At 38.2% G+C, this 24,958-nt stretch overlaps 1 protein-coding gene and 1 pseudogene across 1 annotated transcript in view; both read left to right on the top strand.

Annotated features, from left to right (window-relative positions):
- KLHL2 (kelch like family member 2) overlaps positions 1-24,958 on the top strand; it is a 97,267-nt gene that overhangs the window by 47,409 nt on the left and 24,900 nt on the right. The window contains exons 4-5 of the mRNA XM_077752736.1: positions 1,236-1,398; positions 24,294-24,403. Coding sequence (XP_077608862.1) covers positions 1,236-1,398; positions 24,294-24,403 — 273 coding nt within the window. The remainder of the gene's footprint in view (positions 1-1,235; positions 1,399-24,293; positions 24,404-24,958) is intronic.
- Positions 17,898-18,939, top strand: LOC144222253 (hsc70-interacting protein pseudogene; annotated as a pseudogene).

Here is a 24,958-nt window from a genome sequence, read left to right as displayed (position 1 = left end):
TTTCTTTTCTCTTTGGGCTACAGCTTGGCATATATGAAAGTTAATTCCTGAAGGAACTTAGGTTTTACTTATTTTTTTATGCTAATGTGATCTTTTCTAAAATTGACCATTGTTCTAATAGTTGAGGCTTATTTTTTTCTTTTGCCTTTCGTAAAAGAGCAGCAGATGTTCAAGAACTTCGTTTTTTATGAAGTTTTCCCACTTAATTTGACTTTCAGATGGGTTACTTAACATAGCTTCACAGTAACTCACAAGAAAAAACGTTTCCATTATTGACCTGTTTGAGAAGTAGTTGTGGTATTGAATATAGTATTTATAGTCAAGATACTGGTTAAATCCCATAGAAAAACCTATAATTAATACAAAATCTCTTGAAGTTCTACAAATAAAAATACAAATTAAAAAGTTCATATTATGTAATTACCTTTTGTGTTCTCTTTTTTAGCACATATATTACATTTGAGAGAGGCTGTCTGCCTGTACAGAGCCTGTTGAATTTAAAACTGTTCTGTCCTCATAAGGAAAGCAGTTTGTTGTGCTCTTCAGACAGGGGGAGAACAAATGAGGCTTTGTTGTGATATGTATTACTTTGGGCTCATGCCTTCCCTACACATCGCTGAAGCTCATGACTGCTTGAATTAAGGGGAAAAAGCCTTTTCACTGAACCATAGCACCCCCTAGCATCCTAATAATTTATATTTTTAAAATTCAAAGTTGCATTTCGTTTATACTTATAAAAAGAACCATTAATCTAATGTGATCTGCTGTCTCTTCTATTCTTTTTTTTTTTTTAATATTTTTATTTATTTCTAGGAGAGAGAGAGACAGCGTGAGCAGGGGAGGGTCAGAGAGAGAGGGAGATACAGACTCCGAAATAGGCTCCAGGCTCTGAGCTGGCAGTCAGCACAGAGCCCGACGCGGGGCTCGAACCCACGAACCGCGAGATCACGACCTAAGCAAAAGTCGGACACTTAACCGACTAAGCCACCCAGGCGCCCCTGCTGTCTCTTCTATTCTTACGACCAAGAAGAGATCTTTGAAAGATACTGTAGAAATTATGGGGAATGTGGGGCATCGCCCTTTGGGCTGATGGTTGTTACATTCCTTTCCTATGGAGTGTTTGGGTCTGGATGCAGATAGTAAGGTCTGGCTGCACCTGCTGTGCCCCATCTAGGAGTGGTAAGTAGTGACTGTTCTTTCACTCACCTGCCTAACTACTTCCTTGGATGTTGCAGGTACTTCTCCCAGCAGCTGGGCTGTTACAGTTACAGGATGTGAAGAAGACTTGCTGTGAATTTTTGGAATCTCAGCTTCACCCTGTCAACTGCTTAGGAATTCGGGCTTTTGCTGATATGCATGCATGCACAGACCTCCTGAACAAAGCCAACACCTATGCAGGCAAGTAGAGTAGCCCTCAGCTGAGTTTGGGACAGGGAGGAATCTGGAACTCTGAGTTCTGAGAAGATTCTGTAGTGATTTTTGAAAAGTTATGTCATGTTTCTGGATCTGAACTTTATAAAAATACATTTAAAGTCTTACCATGTATCACTGCATAATTAAAGCATGCTTATAAAATTCTGGCCTTAAAAAAGCTTTATGAATTGATATGGGCCTAAAGAATAGAATAGCAGTTTCATGCAAGTATTGAATCCCTACATCTTTTTCTTTCAAACTGTCAAATTAACAGGCATGAGACAATATTTGCATATGAAATTAAGTCATTTCATTTCTGTGGCTTCTTATACCTTTTTCTTGTACCCAGGAGAACAATTTGGTGGCTTAAACATTCTCAAGGTGGAAGAAATCTAGTTGTCTTTGGGCAGAGTGGAAAAGTACATCTCAGATACAGGAAACTTTCTCTTAGACAGTAGTTCTCAAGACCTCCTGCTGGCACCTTGTCCTGTGGTAGAGGGCGGCCCCTTACTCTTGTCAAGGAGGCCATCACTTTGGTTGCTGTGTAGGACCTTCTGATCCCCCCATCTCTCCAGTCCAGGAGATTTCTTGTTACAGCTTTGGGTGTAGCTAAAGAACACAAAAGTCACCTCAAATTGATTTTGCTCTGAGTTTATAAGCATTTAATAGATACATATTAAAAGTGATTATTAGGAAGTTTCTAATTTTTTATATCATCTTTGAGAAGGTAAGCCTGGTGGAAGTTGCACCCCACCATCTCTGTCCTGTACTTGTGAGACCCAGTAAGAACAGAATCTTAACTTCCTTCAGCCTTCAAATGTGAGAGCCCCTTGTCTATATTGTATTTACTCTGATGGGTAAAGGACATTGTGGCTCATAGACCTGGGCAAGGTGTGTGTGTGTGTGTGTGTGTGTGTGTGTGTGTGTGCGCACGCGCGCTTGCGTGTGTGTGTGCAAGCACAAAGCTTTGGAGAGGAGTATTCCTAGAATCCCGTTGCATTTTTCAAAGAAATAATGGTAAGGTGGCTAGTTGGAAAAAAGAAAAGAAAAAACCCACAATGCTGCAGAGAAGCATAAAAGGTCCAGTAAATTTGAACTTTATAGATTTCTTAGGGTGGCCTGACTGAACTGACTGAATACCCTTTATAAAATTCTTTCAGTGGGAAAATGTGATCTGAATTTCAGAAAGCTTATTTAGAGATGAACTTTTAGCACATAACCCTTCTGTAAGTTGGGGAATGCCTGTCATATATAATGATATTCATGTAATCCTTTTGAGTGGGATGAGGCATTTTAAGAACAACCAAAGACAAATTTGGATTCAGTGATGTGTTCCAGTGTTCTTCAGCTGTTCTTCAGCTAAATAGAAAATTTTCCTTCTAAATCTGTAAGATCCATTAACTCTAGACATAATGTGCCTGTTATAAGTGATTTATATTGGGAGAATGAAGGAGGCTTGTATATTTTTGGATGCTTTTTTTCTGCAGGAAACAATCACTGTTTAACATATCTTTCTTGGGCAGCTCGTTGTCTCATATCACTTGATGCACATTACTGACTTTTAAGAGGTAGGGAGAGGGGCTGGGGACAGAATGAGTAAAGCAGGGTTTATGCAAAAGATGCCCACGCATAATTCACATGATATACTGGAACTCTTAGTTCAGCTCCTATCAGAACCAACTCATTTTCTGTGTATTTAGGAGGTTTTTATTAGATTTAATTTTTTCTCGTATTTAAAATCTTAAATTTACTGTATAGTACAAAATATGAAATTCTTTGCCAGAATTTGAACATCTCTATGTCTTAGTTTGTAAGTGCTTCATAATTTTGCAAAGATGTTTTCGTGGAGAGTTTTGTCACTTTCAGCAACATTATGAAGAAAAAACATTTTTTTAAGCTAGATTCCATGCCCAATGTGGGGCTTGAACTCATAACTCTTGAGATCAGCTCTACCAACGGAGCCAGCCAGGCACCTTTTAACTAGTTAATTAATTAATATTTTAGAGAGAGAGAGAAACGGGGAGAAGGACACACACACACACACACACACACAGTCCCAAGTAGGCTCCATGCTTAGTGTGGAGCTCAACGTGAGGCTCATGACCTGAGCTGAAATCAAGAGTCAGATGCTCAATTGACTGAGCCACCCAGGCACCCCAGTTCTTAACTTTTAATGTACTATGTTTTAAATCAAAGTCTAGTCTTAAAGGATATACTGTTTTTATACCATGCATTTAAATCTTATATTTGCTTGAGTTTATAACATTTTACAGCATCTTTTATTATGAAAAACTGTGACACATAAAAATAGAATAGTGTTCATCATTGAACTTTAAGTGTTATAATTCATGGAAAATCTTGTTCAACTATATATCCCTCTGTTTTAACTGTCCCCCTCCTCTGTTACTATTTTTTATGTTATTATTTTTAATGAAATCTAATGTGTATATATAGAAGAGTACAAATGGTAAGTCTACATCTTGATGAATTTTTGCATATTCTTATATTATTTGAATATGTATTATTTGAATTGTATGCCATTCTGTCATATTATCTATGTATTTCACTCTTATAATTTTAAAGAAATAAAACTGGAGTGACCGACTTCATATAATGAAACTATTTCCATATACTTTGGTATATTAATAACAAACTTTCTAAAATACGTAATTCAGTAGAATACTAAAAAACAGTTGTTCTTCCTAGTGAATATAATCTGATTGTTGTTTATATCTTAAGCAAATAGGAGGTGATGAGGTCAGGAGTCCATGCAGGAAGGGAACTGTCTTTTTTCCTCTTGTAAACTAATAATTGTTTTTTAGTCCTACCCTTCTTTCTTTGTACAATTCAAGAACTTTATGCATCTGCCCAAATTCCTCAATGGCTTTCAAGTTCAAACCATCCAGCAGGTGAAAAAATCTGGCACGGTAGAGGGGGACAATGGCAATTGAGAAAGTTAATACTTTACTTTTTCATTTTTCTGTCCTAGATAGTGGGCTAGGTAGGGCCTGTGACAGGCCTTTCTAGGCAAGAAGGAAAGGAAGGAAGGAATACAGAGCAATAATAGATGGGTTCATACAGACATACTTACACACCAAGAAAGAAGAAGGGAGGAGAGAGGGGAGCTGGCAGAGAGAAAGGATGGGCAAGGAAAGAAGGCTTGCTTATTAACCTCAGGGTACTTTCTGATCCAAAGTATGCCTGCATTTCAGAGACTGGAGCACTCCTGTCCTTCGAAAACTCACCAGAGATTCTGGACATAAGATCTGCTTTATTCTTGTCTCTTTCAGATCAATAAAGAGCTCTCTGGTATTTATTGTAACTAAATTAAATTATACAGGTGTAATGAAAGAATTAAGATGTTCCGTGGAAATCTCTTATATGAACTTGTTATTTTTTCATACTATCACATTTTTAAAGACAGTAAAAATGTGAGAAACCAAGTAGGCAGGATAGAAGTTCTGGACAGGGAAGGTATAAATGCTACTGCTCTCGTGGCTTCAGCAGCATGACGCTGGCAGTCACAGCCTGTCACACGGGTCCACTCCGCTTCACCAAGGCATGTAGTGATATGTTCTTCAAGTCCTGGACAACGGAGGGCAACCAGACTGGCCAGGGAAGTGATCTGCATGCTGAGGCATGGTGTTCTGGACTGTCATCAGCCTTTGTTGTGTTCTTGAATGGTTATTTTCTTAGCTAAAAGCTATATGAAATTATGTTTCCTTCAAACCTAAAAAAAGAAGACATTCCCACTTAATTGCAAGTTGTATAGAGTTGTTTGGATAATGCTGGATTGTAGACGCTTTTATTTACCATGTGTTTTCAGTGTCATTCATATTTTAACCATGTCCCAAGTCACAAATACCTTTAGCATTTTCTTCAGGATATAAATATAGAGGAGATAAAAACCAAAGTTACTAGTTTTGATGTATTTAATAGGCCCAGACTGTTTTGGAAGTTAGATTTTAACTTGAAATATGAATTTTATTTAATCTTCTATGTTGATAAATGAAAGCCGCCAGTTGTAGAATTATAAGAATTTCAAACAGATTTAAGGGAAACAATAGTTTTAGATTCTTAGTCATCCCTTCATCGCACCACTCCCTACATGAAAAATTTGAGAAGCTACTTACTGTGAGTTCTAAGTGATCTCTGGGGAAATTCGCAGTATCATTTTCAAGCCAGTGGTCCAGCTGAAATTCTGGGATTGGTGAACACTCTGCATTCTTCAGTATCAGGACAACCAAAAGAAGTCTTCTCCAGTCACTGCCATACTTTGCAGTTAATTTTTCATTCTCCTCTTGCTCTTAACCCTGTTATCTCTTTATATCCTGGGCCCAGGCTGCCCTCCACTTAGCCTTTCCACTATACTTGTACTATGAACAAACTTTTTCATATGCCCACCTGCTTTCATGTATGTCCCCTCACCCTTCGTGTTAAATAAAACTTTGCTTCCCGGACACATGCACCCCAACATTTATAGCAGCACTATCAACAATAGCCAAAGTATGGAAAGAGCCCAAATGGATAAAAAAGATGTGGTGTGTATGTGTGTGTATGTATGTACGTGTGTGTGTGTGTGTGTGTGTGTGTGTGTGTATATAATGGAGTGTTACTCAGCAATCAAAAAGAATGAAATCTTGCCATTTGCAACTATATGGTTGAAAGTGGAGGGTATTATGCTATGCAAAATTAGTCAGAGAAAGACAGGTATCATGACTTCACTCATGAGGACTTTAAGATACAAAACAGATGAGCATAAGGAAAGGGAAGCAAAAATAATACAAAAACAGGGAGGGGGACAAAACATAAGAGACTCTTAAATATGGAGAACAGAGAGTTTCTGGAGGGGTTGTGGGAGGGGGTGTGGGCTAAATGGATAAAGGGCATGAAGGAATCTACCGAAATCACTGTTGCACCGTATGCTAACTAACTTGAATGTAAATTATAAAAACTAAATCATAAAAGGTAACAGGTAAAAAACAACAAACAAAACTTTGCTTCCCCCCCGACTTGTGTGCTGGGGGCAAACGTTTTTAGGGGACCACCAGACCCGGGAAGGTGGGTAAGGGGATATGACTTCAGACTGTTGTTCCATCCCAGTCACCATCCTTGGTTCTGCACTGGCTGGCTGTCAGCCTAAAGCATTCTCTCTGCAGCCTGATTTCTCTCCAGGCCTCTGTGTCTACTTCTGTTTTTGACATCTAGATTGTCTCTTCCGTCTCTACTTCTTTTCTCCTGGCATCAGCAATTTCACAGTCTATATCATTGACTTCCTTGAGACTCCTTTATAGTTGCTTGTGACTGCCATCTTTCCTCCATAAACCTACCTGCCACCTTAAAACCCAGTTCTGGGGTGTGGTGAACCTTGTTGGTATTTGGGACGCCAGGGTTTCAGCCTTTGTGCTGACAATATTCCTGCCTTTTCCTGCTCTTGTATTTCTTCATAAATTTGTACTCTCTGATGCCAGTACCCCAGTAATCTCTTGGCTGTTCAGCCTAGACTCAGTGGTCAGTCATTTCAAAGCTCCCCTCTTTATGTGCCTTCCACCCAGACTGCTGGGGGTGATAAGCTCAGTGCGATGTAACCCCTGCTTACAAGGAGTTTATAGGCCAGTAATATTCCACTTACATCCAGATTCACCGTGTTCACATTATGCCTATTCTCTTATAAAAGCTGTTCCCATAGCCTTTTTTTCCTTTGCAATCATTTTGCTTCAATCATTTGCCCACTCTTCTATAATTTAGGCTAGGAGTCACTGCTTGGGGTAAACATCTGTCAAAATAAGCCCATGATTTTGAAGGCTGCCCTTTTGAAAGAAACTTGTGTTGAGAGAGTGCTTTTTTTTTTCCTTAATGTTTAATTTGAGAGAGAGAGAGACCCAGTGCAAGCAGGGGAGGGGCACAAAGAGAGGGAGACACAGAATCTGAAGCAGGCTCAGAGTCCAATGGAGGACTCAAACTCACCAACCGAACCGTGAGATCATGACCTGAGCCAGAGTGTGATCCTTAACCGACTGAGCCACCCCGCCACCCACAAGAGTGGTTTTAATAATAGTATTACTAGCCTTGACTGTATGATATGCATACTAAAGAATAGGTGTGATTATTTGAGGGTCTATTGCAATGTTAATTTACTGATAACAGAAGATTCTTCCTTTGGAGAACTGTGAAAGCATTTGACATACAGCACTTCTTGATGAATTCATGCCAACTTAATTGATGCTTCTTACAAGAGTTAATCATTTTTATATTTTTTACATTCATTATGGTCCTCATTTGTGTCCTATATCTACATGCAATCTCTTCTACTCTGCTTTGTTGATAGTTTTTCTCATGGAGAGGAGTTAGCTGTTTTTAGATTTCACCAAAGCTATCTGTGTTAATGGAGCTGCTGGAGATATATATATATATAATATATCCAAATACATACATACATACATATACACACACACACATATAAATACGTACACATATATATGTATGTATGTATTTGTAATTTTTTCCCCTAGAGACTAGTATTCAGAATGAATCACAGAATATTAGTACTTGTAGGAACCTCAGCAGTTATCTGCTAAGATAACTTTTATTTTATTTTATTAATTAGGAAGATGAAGACCAGAGAGACTTTTATTTTCCCAAAAACACTTAGTCTCTCAGGGATGAGCTTTTTGTGGGTTAAAATACTGCTGTTATCCATGCACTTACCCTCACTCCTCAGATGGAATTCTGCACCAGATGGAATGTAGAGAAATTATAGGAATTCTTCATGGCTTAATTTTGATCAAGAAAGTGTTTGGTGTTAAGAAATCAAACATAAAGGGTACTTTGTAGCTTATCACTGGGCACAAAATTGAACAAGAAAAACTTTGGACTTTATTATCAATTTCATTAGACGTAATTTGGGATGAGAGACCAGAGCTAATAAGCCCAATAAACCTGGTGTAACAAATCCTATGGGTTGTCTTTATTTGTTTTCAGAATTTTTTAAATTTTAGTTAACATACAGTGCAATAATGGTTTCAAGAGTAGAAGTCAGTGATGCATCGCTTACATACAACACCTACTACTCATCACAGTAAGTGCCCTCCTTAATGCCCATCACCCATCTAGCCCATCTCCCTCCCTTCTCCCTCCATCAACCCTCAGTTTGTTCTCTGTCACTAAGAGTCTTTTGTGGTTTTGTTTCCCTCTCCTCTTCCCTTATGTTTATCTGTTTTGTTTTTTAAATTCCGTATGTGACTGAAATCATGTATTTGTCTTTCTCTGATTGACGTATTTCACTTAGCATAATACATTCTAGCTCCATCCACATTATTGCAAATGGCAAGATTTCAATTTTTTGATGGCTGAAAAATATTCCATTGTATATATGCACCACATCTTTTTAATTTTTTTTAAGTTTATTTATTTTTGAGACACAAGAGAATGCAAGCAGGGGAGGAGCCGAAAGAAAGTAAGAGTCCCAAGAAGGCCTTGTACTGTGAGCGCTGAGCCCACAAAGTGGGCTTGAACTCATGAAGCCATAAGATTATGACCTGAGCTGAAATCAAGTGTCAGATGCTTAACTGACTGAGCCACCCAGGTGCCCCAACACATCTTTATCCATTCATTAGTTGATGGATATTTGGGCTCTCTATTTAATTTGGTGATTGTTGATAATGCTACTGTAAACGTCGGGGTGCATTTATCCCTTCAAATCTGTAATTTTGTCTCCTTTGGATAAATACCTAATAGTGCAATTGCTGGATCATAGGGTAGTCATTTCTTGATAAGCTTATTTTAGTTGCTGAAGGGAAGCAGGCAGCAAAGTGTGGCTGCCCTAGAGAGTGAAGAGAATCCTTATCAATAAGGAAGAAGGGATCTGTATGTCCTATATGTACAATATATGTGTTTAATGTATATTGCATATTCATGGGATAGTCTGTACTCCTGGGAACTATGCCTTACTGCAGTTGTGGGATTTGTTTAGAGAAAAGGAATGATTATTGAATGCTAGCATAAGTAGGTTGGCTTTACTCAGCAGCGTGGAACACTAGTAAGGGCAGGTTACTGAAGTCACAATGAAAGCTCTGTGCTATTAAACAAGAGTAATCTGTCAGCATGTGAATGAAAGGATTGGAAACAATAGTTGAGGTTGGCAACAGAAAACCATGATAATGGAGATAGAGAGGAGGTGACTAAAGCACGATTGGGGATGTAGAAACTAACCCTGGATGTGAGTAAAGGAAACACAGTAAACTCTGATATGATCTGCACTTTAGCATTACCTTTTTTTTTTGTTTTTTTTTTTAAATTTTTTTACAAATAGTTTATTGTCAAATTAGTTTCCACATAACACTCAGTGCTCATCCCCACAAGTGTCCTCCTCCATGCCCATCCCACCTCCCCCCACATCCATCAGTCCTCAGTTTTTGTCAGCATTCAAGAGTCTCTCATGGTTTGCCTCTCTCCCTTTCCCCCACCATTTCCCCCCTTCTTCTCCCCCTTGTTCCTCTGTTAAGTTCCTCCTAATCCTCCTATACGTGCAAACGTATGATATTTGTCCTTCTCTGCCTGACTTATTTCGCTCAGCATAACACCCTCAAGGTCCATCCATGTTGCTACACATGGCCAGATTTCATTGTTTCTCATTGCCATGTAGTATTCCATGGTATAGATAAACCACATCTTCTTGATCCATTCATCTGTTGATGGACACTTAGGCTCTTTCCATGTTTTAGCTATTGTTGAGAGTGCTGCTATGAACTAGCATTACCTTTTAAGTAAATATTTTGTGGGTGTATTTTAGTGTGTGCATATTTTCAGTCTGCAGTAGCTGTTAAACTTTACCCTGTTGAGGTGCAGCAAGCTGAAAAAGAATTCATTGAGTGAAAAGAAAAAAATTCTTTATCTTGGCTTTATGACAAGTATTAGGCTTGTATTAGCCTAATACCACAAATTCAAAGGTGTGAGGGATTTAGTTGATATTATATTCAATAACAGTATTGTAACTATGTCTAGAAAGACATAAGGTGATTATCTCATTCTGTTCTTCCCGGGTCAGACTATATCTATGAAGTTGAGTTCATTTTCAGGTTACATATTTTGAGAGAGACTGAAGACCCCAAATGATATTATACAAGGACTGCTTGAAAGACTTATGAATTTAGAGACCTTGGGAGGGATATTTGGGAGACTATAATGCTCTGTAAATGTTTGAAGGAATTTCATGAGCAAGAGAGAGTAATTTCATTCCGTGGAGGGCAGAGTTAGCATCAGTGCTATAGAATAAGAGCGAGAAAGATTTTAGTGCAACATAAAGCAGAACTTCCGCTTACAGTAAATGTTCAAAAATGGTATGATTGTCTTGATGTCTGTTGATGTCTGTAAACTATACCAGATATCCACTGAATATGAAAATTTTAGAGGTTACCCTGACATAATAAAATTGTGTCTGGGGACTTTTCAGATCCCGTATCCCACTGAATCTTAGAATTTTCTATGGCATTACAGAGAAAGAATCAACAGGATTTGCAAAACAGTTTATTTTCAGGTTTAAAGAGAGGAAGGGAATATAGAAGGGGGAAAAGGGTATAGAGCTTCATATTTGCAAGATGAAAAAGTTTTGGAGATCTGTTTCATAACAATCTGAGTATACTTTATACTACTGAACTGTATACTTAAACACAGTTACAATGCTAAATTTTATGTTATAAGCCTTACCACATAAAGAGAGAAAAAGGAGTGAGGAATCAACTGAGATTTCATTTAGCCTTGGAATTGGTGTGGATAGGAGAGCCAGTAAGACACAAAAGGAGTACAGGAGGGCAAGCAGGTGTCTGGAGGAAGGTACTGGCCCCGTTTCAAGTGTAGGTGGGTCTTGGTCTTGATTGCTTGAGGGAGAATGAGCAGTGAAATGCACTATCAATTATAGAAGTTCTTCCACCGGGCAAGTTTATGCAATAAGCAAAGACAGCAGGCTAGTGGAAGACCTTGATTTATTTTGAGGAGATAATCAGACCTAGCCAGAGAATCTTTGCCAAGAATCCAGCCAAGGGGAAGAAAAATGCACAATGATGAAAAATTAAGACAGTACAGCTCAAAGCAGGCCATGGTAAGTGACCTAAAGTGGTGAATAAAGTGAGGGTTTTAGAGGGACTGCTTGTGTGTATTGCTGGGTACACAGCTGGGGGTGGATCTGTCTGTTTAAAAGAGCCATTATGCTTAACCAGATCATGTGGAGACTAACAGATAGCTGGAAATTCAAAATACTGAGTTTTGGGAGAGAGGTTGGATCTGGGAGCAACCAAACTGGAGTGCTAGTTAAAGATAACTGGGACACACAAATGTGGATGAGATACTTAAGAGAGAAGAAGGAGAAGATGAAAAGAGGGATCAGGACAGTCAAGACCATGAGTAGTACCCAGTTTTAGGGAGCTGACAGAGACAGACTGAGTGATCAGAAAGATTAGAGGGGCACCTGGCTGGCTCAGTTGGTAGAGCATGTGACTCTTGATCTTGGGCTTCAGAGTTCAGGCTTGAAGTCACATGTTGGATGTTGAGATTACTTAAAAAAAAAATAAAATGTTTAAAAAATTTTTGGGGGGCGCCTGGGTGGCTTAGTCGGTTAAGCGTCTGACTTTCACTTAGGTCATGATCTCGCGGCTTGTGGGTTTGAGCCCCGTGTCGGGCTCTGTGCTGACTGCCAGCTCAGAGCCTGGAGCCTGTTTCGGAGTCTGTCACTCCCTCTTTCTCTGATCCTCCCCTGCTCACGCTGTCTCTTTCTCTCTCCTAGAAATAAATAAAACATTAAAAAAAAATTAAAAAAAATTTTTTTTGAAAAAAGTATTAATAGAATCCAAACTGGGAGAGAGTGACCTTAGGGTTAAACACTGTGCAGGGGTTGAGAAGTTTTAATCACAAGAAAAAGGATTTCCAAAGAACAAGTTCAGGGGAAGGATGGGCCAAAGGCTGTGTTACAACAGATAAAGATGTGGGTGTTAATCAAAATACAGAGGTTTCATTATTAAGATCTGCCCTAAAGAAGTTTGGTATAAAGGCCAGCAAAGTGGGGCAGTGGCCTAGGATGGGGAGGGTAAGCCATTGTTTTCTCTCTTACTTAGGACAGCATTTGTCCACTGAAGTCAAGACAGTAAAATACATTGATTGTCTATAGCAATACTTTTCTTTCCCATTGGGAATGGAAACTATTTGGGCCTAGTTTGGAAATATTTTGTTATTTTTTCTTTGTGTTTAGAATTTTAATCATTAATATTTTTATATGATTAAAAACATTTTTTTAAGTTTATTTTGGAAGAGAGAGAAAGCAGAAGCCGAGGAGGGGCAGAGAGAGAGAGAGAGAGAGAGAGAGAGAATCTCAATCTGGCTCCACACTGTCAGTGCCGAGACTGATGGAGGGCTCGAACCCACACACTGTGGGATCATGCTCAGAGCTGAAATCAAGAGTTGGGTGCTTAACCAACTGAGCCACCCAGGTGCCCCTAAAACATTTTTTTTTTTTTATCATGGTGGCATAAGACATCCCTTGTTTTTGCCCCACCACCCTCAACAACAAATATTCTGTATCTATCCATGAACAAAGTGCCTTTGTGGGAGCTGTAGGATACAACACCATACACCAAGGAATCTGGTGGGAGTCTTGCCCACCTGTGCGTTGAATAATAGGCAGACAGACCACTGTCCCAGCTATGGACCCTGAAATGACCCATGAACCAGTTCTAGCTCCTCTTGACTGAAGTCTGGGAGCCACTGGAAAACACCTAGACAGTTACCTATGGACAAGAGAGCCTTTGTAGAAGTCCAGATTTACAGAGGTTAAGATATAGCACTTTATTAGAGAGAGAGGGAGAGAGAGAGAGGGAAGAAAGAAAGAAAAAAAAAACCTAAAACATTTGGACACATTAGAGTGGATCAGAACAGTTTGACTTTACCCACATCACACCTTCCCCAAGGTGGTATAGCCCAGGGCCAAGAGAGATCTTTCTCAGTCTATAATTCTTTTAGTGGGGAAAAGAGAGAGTGTGAAAGTTAGCACCCACATTTCCCACCTGTGTAAATGCTGCTAAAAGTACTTGTTTCTCTTTGGCCCCAGTACTAAATCTGGAATTCCAGGATTGGGAGGCAGAAGTCTGAGAAAGTGACACATTGAACTCTGAGGACATAAAGAGGACACGTCCCTTACTGCATGGTGTACTCCACCAAGAAGCCTGCCCACTAGCTGCTGGGAAAGCCCCACTCATGGATCCCCCTCAACAGGCCCATGGGCACCCCCATTCCCTGTGTGCTGTGCCATCCACCCCCACCGTGTGGCCAGCTTTCTGTTTGTTCTTTTGTGGGAAGTAGCGAGAGTGAGCTTTGGAAGATGACAAATAAGCATATGCAGCAGGCCCAAATCTGTGAGCTAGGGAGAGACCACAAACTTCAGCTGTAGCACCACCTTTGAGAAAACAAAAGAGAAGCTGTCAGGACTCAACTTGTTGTTTTGTAGGATGAAGATAGGCCTATAAGCTTAGGATCTCTTCCACAAAAGGGGGCAAGAAGCTTGGAGCAGAGGTATCCATAGAAAGTCTAAGAAATTCTCAGAATCTCTAGCAGGGCTGAAGGAAGGCATAACTCCAGTAAAGACTGGAGGAGATGACTGTTACTTCAGATGCAGAGACAGCAGCACACAACTCCAAGAAACATGAAAAATCAAGCTAATGTGACATCACCAAAAGATTATAGCAGTCTTCCCATAACCAAACTCAAAAACAATGAGATCTGTGATTTTCCTGGTAAAAAATTCAAAGTAGCTGTTTTAAGAAAACTCAGTGAGCTATAAGAAAACACAGATAATTCAGTGATTTCAGGAAAACAATACATGAATAAAATGAGAAGTTTAACAAAAAAATCATAAAAAAAAGAAAAGAAAATCAAGTTTTGGACCTGAAGAATTAAGAATTTAATGAATGAAATGAAAAATGCAGTGGAGAGCAACAACAGACTTGATCAAGCAGAAGGAAGAATCCATGAGATTGAAGACCGAAAGTTTGAAATTATCCAGTCTGAGGAGAATAAGGGAAAAAGATTGCAAGAATGCATGTTCTATGAGATACCATCAAAAGGAACAACCCCTGATTCACTTGAGTTCTAGAAGGAGAAGAAAGGGAGAAGGGGCAGAAGGTTTATTTAAAGAAATAATGACTGAGAACTACCCAAATCTGGATGAAGATTTGGATATCTAAGTTCATGAAGCTTTTGTAGGACATCAAACACAATCAACTTAAAGAAATTTTTTTTAAGACACATTATAATAAAATAGTCAAAAGTCAAAGACAATGAGATAATCTTAAAAGCAACAAAAGAAGAAAAAAAAACCTACAAGGGAGCTCCCATAAGGCTATCAGGGAGATTTCCCAGCAAGAACTTTATGGGCTAGGAGAGAGTGGGATGATCTATTCAAGGTCCTGGAAGAAAAACAAAACAAAACAAAACAACCCCTGCCAACCAAATATACTTTTTTTAAAAAATATTTTTATTTATTTCTAGGAGAGAGAGAGACAGCGTGAGCAGGGGAGGGTCAGAGAGAGAGGGAGATACAGACTCTGAAATAGGCTCCAGGCTCTGAGCTGGCAGTCAGCACAGAGTCCGATGCGGGGCTCGAACCCACGAACCGCGAGATCATGACCTAAGCGAAAGTCAGACGCTTAACCGACTAAGCCACCCAGGCGCCCCCCAACAAATATACTTTATTTAGCAAAATTATCCTTCAGAAATGTAGGAGAAATACTTTCCCAGATAAAAAAAAAAAAAGCTAAGGTAATTCACCATCACTAGACTTGCCTTAAATGCTGAGAGGGGCACCTGGGTGGCTCAGTCGATTGAGTGTCCGACTTTGGCTCAGGTCGTGATCTTGCAGTTTGTGGGTTTGAGCCCTGCATCAGGCTCTGTGCTGACAGCTTGGAGCCTGGAGCCTGCTTCAGATTCTGTGTCTCCCTCTCTCTCTCTGCCCACCCTACCCCCCCACCCCGCCACTTGTGCTCTCTCTCTCACTCTCAAAAATAAACTTAAAAAAAAGAAAAAAATGCTGTGAGGAGTTCTTCAAGCTGAAATGAAATGATACTAATTATTAGTAACATGAAAACATGAAAATATGCAACACATTGGTAAAGGCAAGTATTAGCCAAATTAAAAATAAACTATAGCTACCATAATTTATTTGTGAAATATGCAGTATAAAAAGAGGTAAATTATGATATCAAAAACTATGAAATATTGGAGAGAGTAAAAGAGAGTTTTTGTATGAGATTAAAGTTGTTATCAGTGTTAAATAGACATATCTCTAAGGAGTTTTATGTGAGTCATGGTAACCACAAAACAAAAACCTACAGTATGTACACAAAAGATAAAGAGAATGAATCCTTCAACAGTTCAAAAGAAGGAAGTGAGATGAAAGAAAGGAACAAAGGAAATAAAAAAGAGCCTGAAAACAGTTAATAAGATGGAATTAGTAAAGTCTTATCAATAATTACTGTAAATGGATTGAACTCTCTGATCGAAAGACATACAGTGGCTGGCTGGATTAAAAAAACAAAACCCTACTCTATAGTGACTACCAGAGACTCACTTTAGCTTTAAGGCCTCAGAGCGAAGAGATGGAAAAAGATATTCCATGCAATTGGAAACCAAAGGAGAGCAAATGTAGCTATACTGATAATCATACAAAATAGAATTGAGCCAAAAATGGTTAAGTAGAGACAGTATAACTGGGGTTCCTGGGTGGCTCAGCTGGTTAATTGTCTGACTCTTGATTTTGGCTCAGGTCATGATCTTGCCATTTGTGAGATTGAACCCCATGTCAGACTGCACAGACAGTGCGGAGCCTGCTTGGGATTATCTTTCTCCCTCTCTCTCTCTGCCCCTTCCCTGCTCATGCATGTGTGTGTGCTTGCACTTTGTCTCTCTGAAAATAATTGGGAAAAAAAAAAAAAGATATAACAAATAGGGACACCTGGCTGGCTCAGTGGGAAGAGCATGCAACTCTTGATCTTGGGGTTGTGAATTTGAGCTCCACATTGGGTGTAGAGATTACTTAAAAAAAAAAAACAAAATCTTTAAAAATATGATAAAACAATTATAAGTACATATGACCCAATATTGGAGTGTCCGGATATATTAAGAAATACTAAGAGATATGAAAGGAGAAATAGATAACAATAAAATAATAGTAGGAGACTTCAGTATCCACTTTCAAAAATGGATAGATCACTTAGACAGAATATCAACAAGGAGACATTGGATGTGAACCATACTTTTGACCACGTGAATCTAGAAGACATATAGAACATTTCATCCAACAACAGCAGAACATACATTGTTCTCAGGCACACACAGAATGTTCTCCAGGAGAGATCATATGATAAGTCACAAAACAAATCTAAGTAAATTTAAGATTAAAATCATACTGGGTATTTTTTCTGACCACAGTGGTATAAAACTAGAAATCATACCACTAGGAAACTGGAAAATCACAAATGTATGGAAATTAAACAACATACCCCTCAACAAACAGTGGGTCAAAGAAGAAATCAAAAGGGAAATATAAAAACAAACAAAAACAAACAAAACAAAAAAGCATACAAAAACAAACCTGACCAAAATCTATGGGATGCTGCAAGAACAATTCTAAGAGGGAAGTTTACAGTGATAAAGGCCTGTTAGGAAAAAAGATCTAAAATAAGTAACCAATTTTACACCTCAAGGGACTAGAAAAAGAACAAACCAAACCGAATGTTAGCAGAAAGGAAGGAAATGACAAAAGTAAGAGTAGAAAAAAATGAAATAGAGAACCAGAAGAACAGTAGAAAATGTCAGTGAAAATAAGAGCTGGTTTTTTGCAAAGATAAAATTGAGAAACCTTTTAGCTAGACTAAAAAAAGGGAGACTTGAGTAATTAAATCAGAAATGAAAAAGGAGACATTACAGGTTATATCACAGAACTACAAAGGATCATTAAGAGACTAGTAAGAATACATATCCAGAAGAAATGGATAAATTTCTAGAAACATGCAGTCTACCAACACTGACTCATGAAGAAATAGAAAATCTGAACAGATCAATAGCAAGTAAGGAGATTGAATCAGTAATCAAAAACTCCCCGAAAGATAAGTTCATGACCATATGGCTTCATTGATGAATGCTATCAAACATTTAAAGAATTAACACTAATCCTCCAATTCTTTCAAAATATAGAAGAGGAAGGAATACTCCCAAACTCATTATGCAAGGCCAGGGTTAAAACTCTGATACCAAAGCCAGTGGTATTATTCAACAAATAGGAAAACAATCCTAAAAATTTTATGGAATCACAAAGGACTCCAAATAGCTAAAGCAGTCTTTCTTAAGAAAGAACAGCCCCCTTCCACACGGTCATGCAGTGTTAGTACCCATGCCTGGAATCAGGCATAACCTTAGCCGTGCCCTCCGCCTGCCACCTCAGGACCATGGACCCCCACAAAGTGAGCAAGCTTCAGACCTTTGTGAAAATATGGAAGCAGGATCCAAGAGTTCTGCACATTGAGGAAATGTGCTTCCCATAAGTGTGTGGAGCACCTGCTACTCAAAACTAAATGAGAAGACAATATCAAGGAGGAAAAACCAGTAAGAAGGCAGAGGAAAATAAAGACAGATGAACCTTCAAGTGAGGAAAATGATCTAGAAATTGACAATGATGTTGTAATTGAAGCAGATACTGATGCCCCTCAAGAAATGGGAGATGATAATATAGAGATAACAGGAAATGATGGATCAAGCAAATGATAGAACAGTGGCTGCCATTGATGCCCTAAATGATGGTGAACTACAGAAAGCCATTGACTTGTTCACAGATGCCATCAAGCTGAATCCTCACTTGGTCATCCTGTATGCCAAGAGAGCCCGTGACCTCATCAAATTACAGAAGCCAAATGCTGTCATCCCAGACTGTGATAGAGCTATTGAAATAAACCCTGATTCAGCTCAGCCTTACAAGTGGTGAGGGAAAGCACCGCAGACTTCTGGGCTATATGATCTTGCCCTACTTGTAAACTAGATTATGATGAAGATGCTGGTGCAATGCTGAAAGAAGTTCAACCGAGGGCCCAGAAAATTGCTGAATATTGAAGAAAGTATGTGAAAGCTGGAAGAGCAAGCGACCAAAGAAAGAATAGAAAGGGTTAAGAAAGCTCTAGAAGAACATAAGAGAGCCCAGAGGAATGAAGAAGCCAGAGGACAATCAGGAAGGAGCTCGTTGTGGCTCTTTCCCAGGTGTCTTTCCTCAGAATGCCTGGTAATTTTCCTCAAGGAATGCTTTGAATGGCAGGAATGCCTGGGATCAGTGAAATTCTCAGTGACCCAGAGGTTCTGGAAGCCATGCAGTATCCAGAAGTGATGGTGGCCTTCCAGGATGTGGCCCAGAACCCAGCAAATATGTCAGGATGTCAGAGCAACCCAAAAGTTATGAATCTCATCGGTAAATCGTCAGCCAACTTTGGAGGTCAAGCATAATGCCTTCCTGACAAAGAAAGCCCTTGCTGAAGGAAAAGCAACTTAGATCACCTAGTGGATGCCACAATAATACAAACTTTGGAGGAGAAGGAGTCAGTGTACCTCTGACCTCATGGAGAAAGTTGGGGTGCTGTAAAGATAATCCCTACCCTTCTGCCCCACATGCAACTGAAACATTTTCCAGTGTTTTGCCATTAGGGTGTTTGTTCAGATAATGGTTTCCTACTGGGAATTACAAACTTTAAACACTTTTTAAACCTTAAAAATATTTAAAGACATGTTAAAAGGGTGTGTTAATCCCTGTATTTTTCTTTACTAATCATCTCCGTTTTTTTCCCTTTGGATTAATTGGGCAAGGAAGATACTTCAGTATGGAAGATTTGTTGCTCAGTTTGAGGGAAATAGAGGTTTATTAGCAGAAGGCAAATATAACATTTTAATAAATGCAGTTTGAGTTGGATGTATGGTTACTGAGGCATTTTGACGTGTCTTTTTTAAGTGCTTTATTTTTTAAACATGATTTATTTTGATAAAACCATTGGGACCGCCAGTATTGCAGTAGGACCTGGGTAGGGACCTGAAGTACTGGGCAGGGCAGCAGCCACCTCGTTCCTTCTATATAGCGTGCACCTCGTACAGATGCATTTACGCTTACACTGTGGTCAAGGGAGGATTTTTATAATGCTGCAGTAGAGTTGGATTACTTAGTTGTGTTCTTGTCTGATACAGAAAATGTTTTGCCTCGTTAACACGCAGTGGGATACTTTTCTTTTTATATGTCTGTGTTTAGAATGACCTTTCCTTGTCAGAAAATGCCCATCTCTTCGTGTATTTTCTACTTGTTTTCACCACCCCCATCCCGCCCCCATCCCACCCTTACTCTTTTGTGCTAAAGGTAGTCCTTTTTTAACTGGCATCATCACTGCTATCACCATTCACAGCATAATTATGCAAGCGTATGTAATGCTGGGTTTAATTTAATATATAATACACATAGTGATTATGTAAGGAAATACCCATAGCAGCTGTAATTTCTTACTTGGCCAAGAGATTTCATACTTAAGTGTTAGGTTTCCACTTCAGTGAAATATTACTGTATCAAAAGATGTTGGAAAGAGGGATTCCCTTTGGTATTTAGTCTTCTTCTACTCAGGAAGTATCTTTTATAGTTAGAGTTCAGCTTACATTATTCATCTTCATATTTTGGAGAGCATGAGGTTTGAATTCATTGATCTACATAGAAGGGAACCAAACTTCTTGGTCCAGCATGAATTATAAAATTGATGAGTTCCATGGTTCTTTAGTGTGCAGTTGATGGTATTATGAGTCATTGTGCTCCTGTTCATCTCTTAAACACTACACCGTATTTCCATCTCTCCTGTTTCTCCCTCGTTCTCCTACAAGGATAAAGAAATGATAGATTTTCTGTTGTACATTTCAACTCTTGCATTTATTAAGTCCAGGCACTGTACCAGGAACTGCTAAGTTTCTACGTATCTTCCAATTTAAAGTGCTGGTGTTTAAAAACAGTTTTAAGGGATGAAACCCTCTGTACTTTGCTTATTTGAAGAAATAGTGATAGGAGCAGTGAAGAAAATTCCATGGAGTACATTTCTGAAATAGCACATTTCTGAAGTCATAAGTAAGTTGATTCAGGTTCTCACCCTTTGCTGTGCACAAGCAGATAGAAATGCATCTGTTATACAAGTGAGAAAAGGCTGTATGCTAACTGAACATGTTTTTTAAACCTTTTAAAAATACTCAGCATATAAATTTGCATTTGATCTTGCCAGTGTTTTTTGTTGTTGATGTTGTTAATGTGTGTTCTCTCTAAAAATTTCTAATGTGTGCTGTGAATAACTCAAGACCAGTTCCTTTTGGGGTTCCTTATTTAATTTGCTTAATTATATATTACCTAAGTACATCCTAGCATTGCAAATATTACCACAAATGGGTAAAAGTAAAATTTGTGGTCTTCTGAAAATGTGTTCTGTGCTTTTAAGTTCCACAAATACAAAGTACCCTCATTTTCATAGAAACTCAGTATCATTTCTAAACCAGAAATGTTTTTTCTTATGCTAACAATGCTGTAAGAAGAAAAAGTAAAGGAGTTTTTTTCTGCTTAAAAATACATAGTTATTGGATTTCTAGCTACATTAAAATTAAACTATGGTTTCAAACTGGGAAAAAAAACAAAAATGGAAGCATCACACTTTCTGATTTCAAATTATATTACAAAAGTATAATAATCAAAAGAGGGTGGTATTGGCATAAGGTCCTGGCCTGTGGGCCAATGGAACAGAATTGATAGCCCCAAAGTAGTAACATGGTCAATTAATCTATGACAAAGGACACATTGGTGAAAAGATAGTCTTTTTGGTAAGTGGTGCTGGGAAAACTGGACAGTGACATGCAAAAGAATGAAACTGGAATTGTATTAAGCCATACACAAAAGTAAACTCAAAATGGATTAAAGAACTAAATGTAAGGCCTGAAACCGTAAAACTCCTAAAAGGAAACATAAGCAGTAATCTCTTTGACATCAGCTTTCACAATGTTTTTCTGGATATATCTTTTCAGGAAAGGGGAAACAAAAGCAGAAATTAACTAATGGAACTACATCAAACTAAAAATTTTTATGAGAGAAACCATTAAGAAAAAAAGAATGAAAAGGCAACCTACTGAATGGGAGAGATGTTGGCAAATAATATATTCTGTAAAGGGTTAATATCAAAAACATGAAGAACTCATGCGTGCCTGGGGTTTCAGTCAGTTAAATGTCTGACTCTTGACTTCAGCTCAGGTCATGATCTCACAGTTCATGAGTTCGAGCCCCATGTCAGGCTCTGTACTGACAGTGTGGAGCCTACTTGGGATTCTCTCTCTTCCTCTCTGTCTGCCCCTCCCCTGCTTGCATCATGCTTTCTCTCTCTCTCTCTCTCAAAGTAAATAAACTTAAAAAAAAAAAAAAACAACCTCCTGCAACTTTGTAACTAAAAAACAAATAATCTGTTTTAAAAATGGACAGAGGACCTGAATAGGCAATTTTCCAAAGAAGGCATACAGATAGCCGACAGACACATTAAAAGGTGCTTAGCATCACTAGTCATTAGGGAAATACAAATCAAAACCATGATGAGATATCATCTCATACCAGCCACAATGACTAGTATCAAAAAGACAAGAAATCAAAGACAAGTGTTGGTAAGGATGTGGAGAAAAGTGGTTTTGAGTGCACACTGGTGGGAATGTAAATTGTTGCAACCACTGAGGAAAGCAGTAAGGAGGTTTCTCAAAAAATTAAAGATAGAAATGTTATTTGATCCAGTAATTCCATTGCTGGGTATTTACCTAAAGAAAACAAAACCACCAGTTTGAAAAGATATATGTAACCTTCGGTTTATTGTGGCAAAACAAAACTGTATGTCCCCTTACGTTTATTGCAGCATTATTTACAATATCCAAGATATGGAAGCAGCCCAAGTATCTGTTGGTAGATGAATGGATAAAGAATAAGTAATATAGGTATGCAATGAATGTGATTCAGCCATGGAAAAGAATGAAATCTTGCCATTTGCAACAACATGGATGGACCTTTCTCAGAGAAAGACAAATACCATATGATTTCACTTAAATACAGAATCTAAAAAACACAACATCCACACATATAAACCTGGAAACAGTCTCTTGAATACAGAGAAAAAAGTGGTGGTTGCCAGAGGGTAAAAAGATAGATGGATGGGTGAAATAGTTGAAGGGGATTAAGAGGTACAAACCTGCGTTACGAAATAAGTGTCACGGGGATGAAAAGTTCAGCATAGGGAATATACTCAATAACAGGGTAGTAACTGTATGATGACAGATGGTAACTACACTTACCTTGGTGAGTACTGCATAATGTATAGTAATTGTTGAATCACTGTGTTATACACCTGAAACTAATATTAACATTGTCAAACACAATAAAAAATAAATAAGATAAACATATTCCAACAGAAAAAAATTGTGTCAGTTAGATTTTTGTAAATCCACATCATTTTATAATTATCCTAGAGCTGCTTGTCATTTTTAAGGTGATTTTGTGAGGAATCTTTTGTAAAGTGAATAGTTATGGAATTTATGTAAATGCAGTTTTTGAAGTGTTTCTGAGAGGGAAGCCAACTAATCCTTTCTGTGGTATGTTGAAATACATTTAAAATAAGTCTCTATTTCACCTAAGGAAGCCTTTTAACAAAATTACTATTAGAATATGATTAATTGTGAAGACCTAGAAAATACCTAGGTTTACTTTAGAATTTAGGGATTACAATACAGTTAAGAGCTAAATTATTAAATCCTTACTCTCTGCCATACACACTGCTAGGTGCTTTATAAACTTTAGTCCATTTAATCCTCACGGCGGTCTTATTATGTAAGGTATTCTTGTTCTCAGTTTTATAGATGAAGAAACCAAGGCTTAGAGAAATGAAATAACTCACCCAAGGCTTTCCAAGCTAGTACTTGACAGAGCTGGTATTTCACCTTGGTGTGTCTGACTCCAAAGTGCCACATTTCCTTGTGAGCTCATGTTTGATAAAGGAGAGCTGTTTTTGCAGGAAAGGTTACTTTGTCAATGACTGATTTTTAAAGTTGTAAACTCATTGATTATACTAATAGATTTTTTTGCACCCTTTGGAGAAGTGGGTATATTTTATCTCTGAAATCAAAGAAAGGCTTTTTTTAGTATTTTAAGAATTACTAATTTTACTGGTTTCTGGAAAGGGGTTGAGAGTTTAAAATAGTGTGATTTCTTTCCCAGATAAACTACCATAGAATTCAGAGCTATCTATATTATAAATCAATTCTGTTTTTTAAATGATGATCATATATTCAGACTGGCCTTTAAAATTTCTTTGTTTAAAGTTTTCAAGTGAAGCAGGTTTCCCTCCTTCCTCCATTATGTTCTGGAACCCTCTAATGTTTTACATTATATATTCAAATGTGTGAATATATAATACAATGTATTTTTTCTGATTTATGTAATCAAAAGGTTTTATTGATTTTAAAACTGATAGTCTTATTAGTGTATAAGGAATACATGTTTAAAATACCACCATGTAAAACACAAGTGATTCAGCTGAGTATGTGATAAGGCAGACTTTCTACTTGTGCTTCTGCTTTGTTATTCAAGTAGAGACTATTTCCCCAGGTGAGTTTGTTTGGGCTTTGTTAGCTCTTGCTTTGAGGAAGTACAGTTGTTTTTCTCACAAACAACTTGGGTTAGATTTAGAAAAACCTCTTCTTTTTTTAAGCAGCTTGAAGCTGGATAATGGAATGTTGGTGTTAATGGATTTTTATTTTTAACCTCCAAACAGAACAGCATTTTGCAGATGTTGTCCTTAGTGAAGAATTTCTCAATCTTGGCATTGAACAAGTCTGCAGCCTAATCTCAAGTGACAAACTTACCATTTCCTCAGAAGAGAAGGTAAGGAAATTTTTTCCCCTGGTATATAGCCATGTAATATTTTTCCTTTATTTCACGTTGTTTTGTAACTTTGTAATCCTATATGTGTAGTGATAGCCAGTGATCTTTGATCTGGAAGGTATTAAAACTCAGCTAGTTGACTTGTTGATTATCTATGCAAATTGGTGTGTTTCTTCACTCCATAGGGGGTTCCCTAAGTTGGTAGACATTAGAGTTTTATACTTGACTCCCATAGCAAGCTTGCACACATTAAACTGAAATAAGCCCTTATGGGTGCTGGGTTTCTTCCCACAGCTAGATGCCTATAAAAATTGTGATCTAAATACAATATTTCTCAGACCAAAGTAATTTCACCATGATGTGTGTTGGAGGAAGTTACCAAGGCTAACAAAGTTTTGCTTGTTCTAGACTGAACATTCTTGACCATACTCTTTAGATTGATCTCCTTCTACTTATACTCCACCCCACCTAGTGCTTCCCTCCTCCCTTCCAGACTGCTGTGCAGCTGCTTTGTCTGGTTGTAGCCTCACATCTCTCCACATTTGAGCTGCCTGT

This window comes from Crocuta crocuta, unplaced genomic scaffold (assembly GCF_008692635.1).
Source record: "Crocuta crocuta isolate KB4526 unplaced genomic scaffold, BGI_CrCroc_1.0 scaffold346, whole genome shotgun sequence".
Lineage (NCBI taxonomy): Eukaryota > Metazoa > Chordata > Mammalia > Carnivora > Hyaenidae > Crocuta > Crocuta crocuta.
The sequence above is the reverse complement of the archived record's forward strand: the minus strand, read 5'-3'. Positions and strand labels throughout refer to the sequence as shown.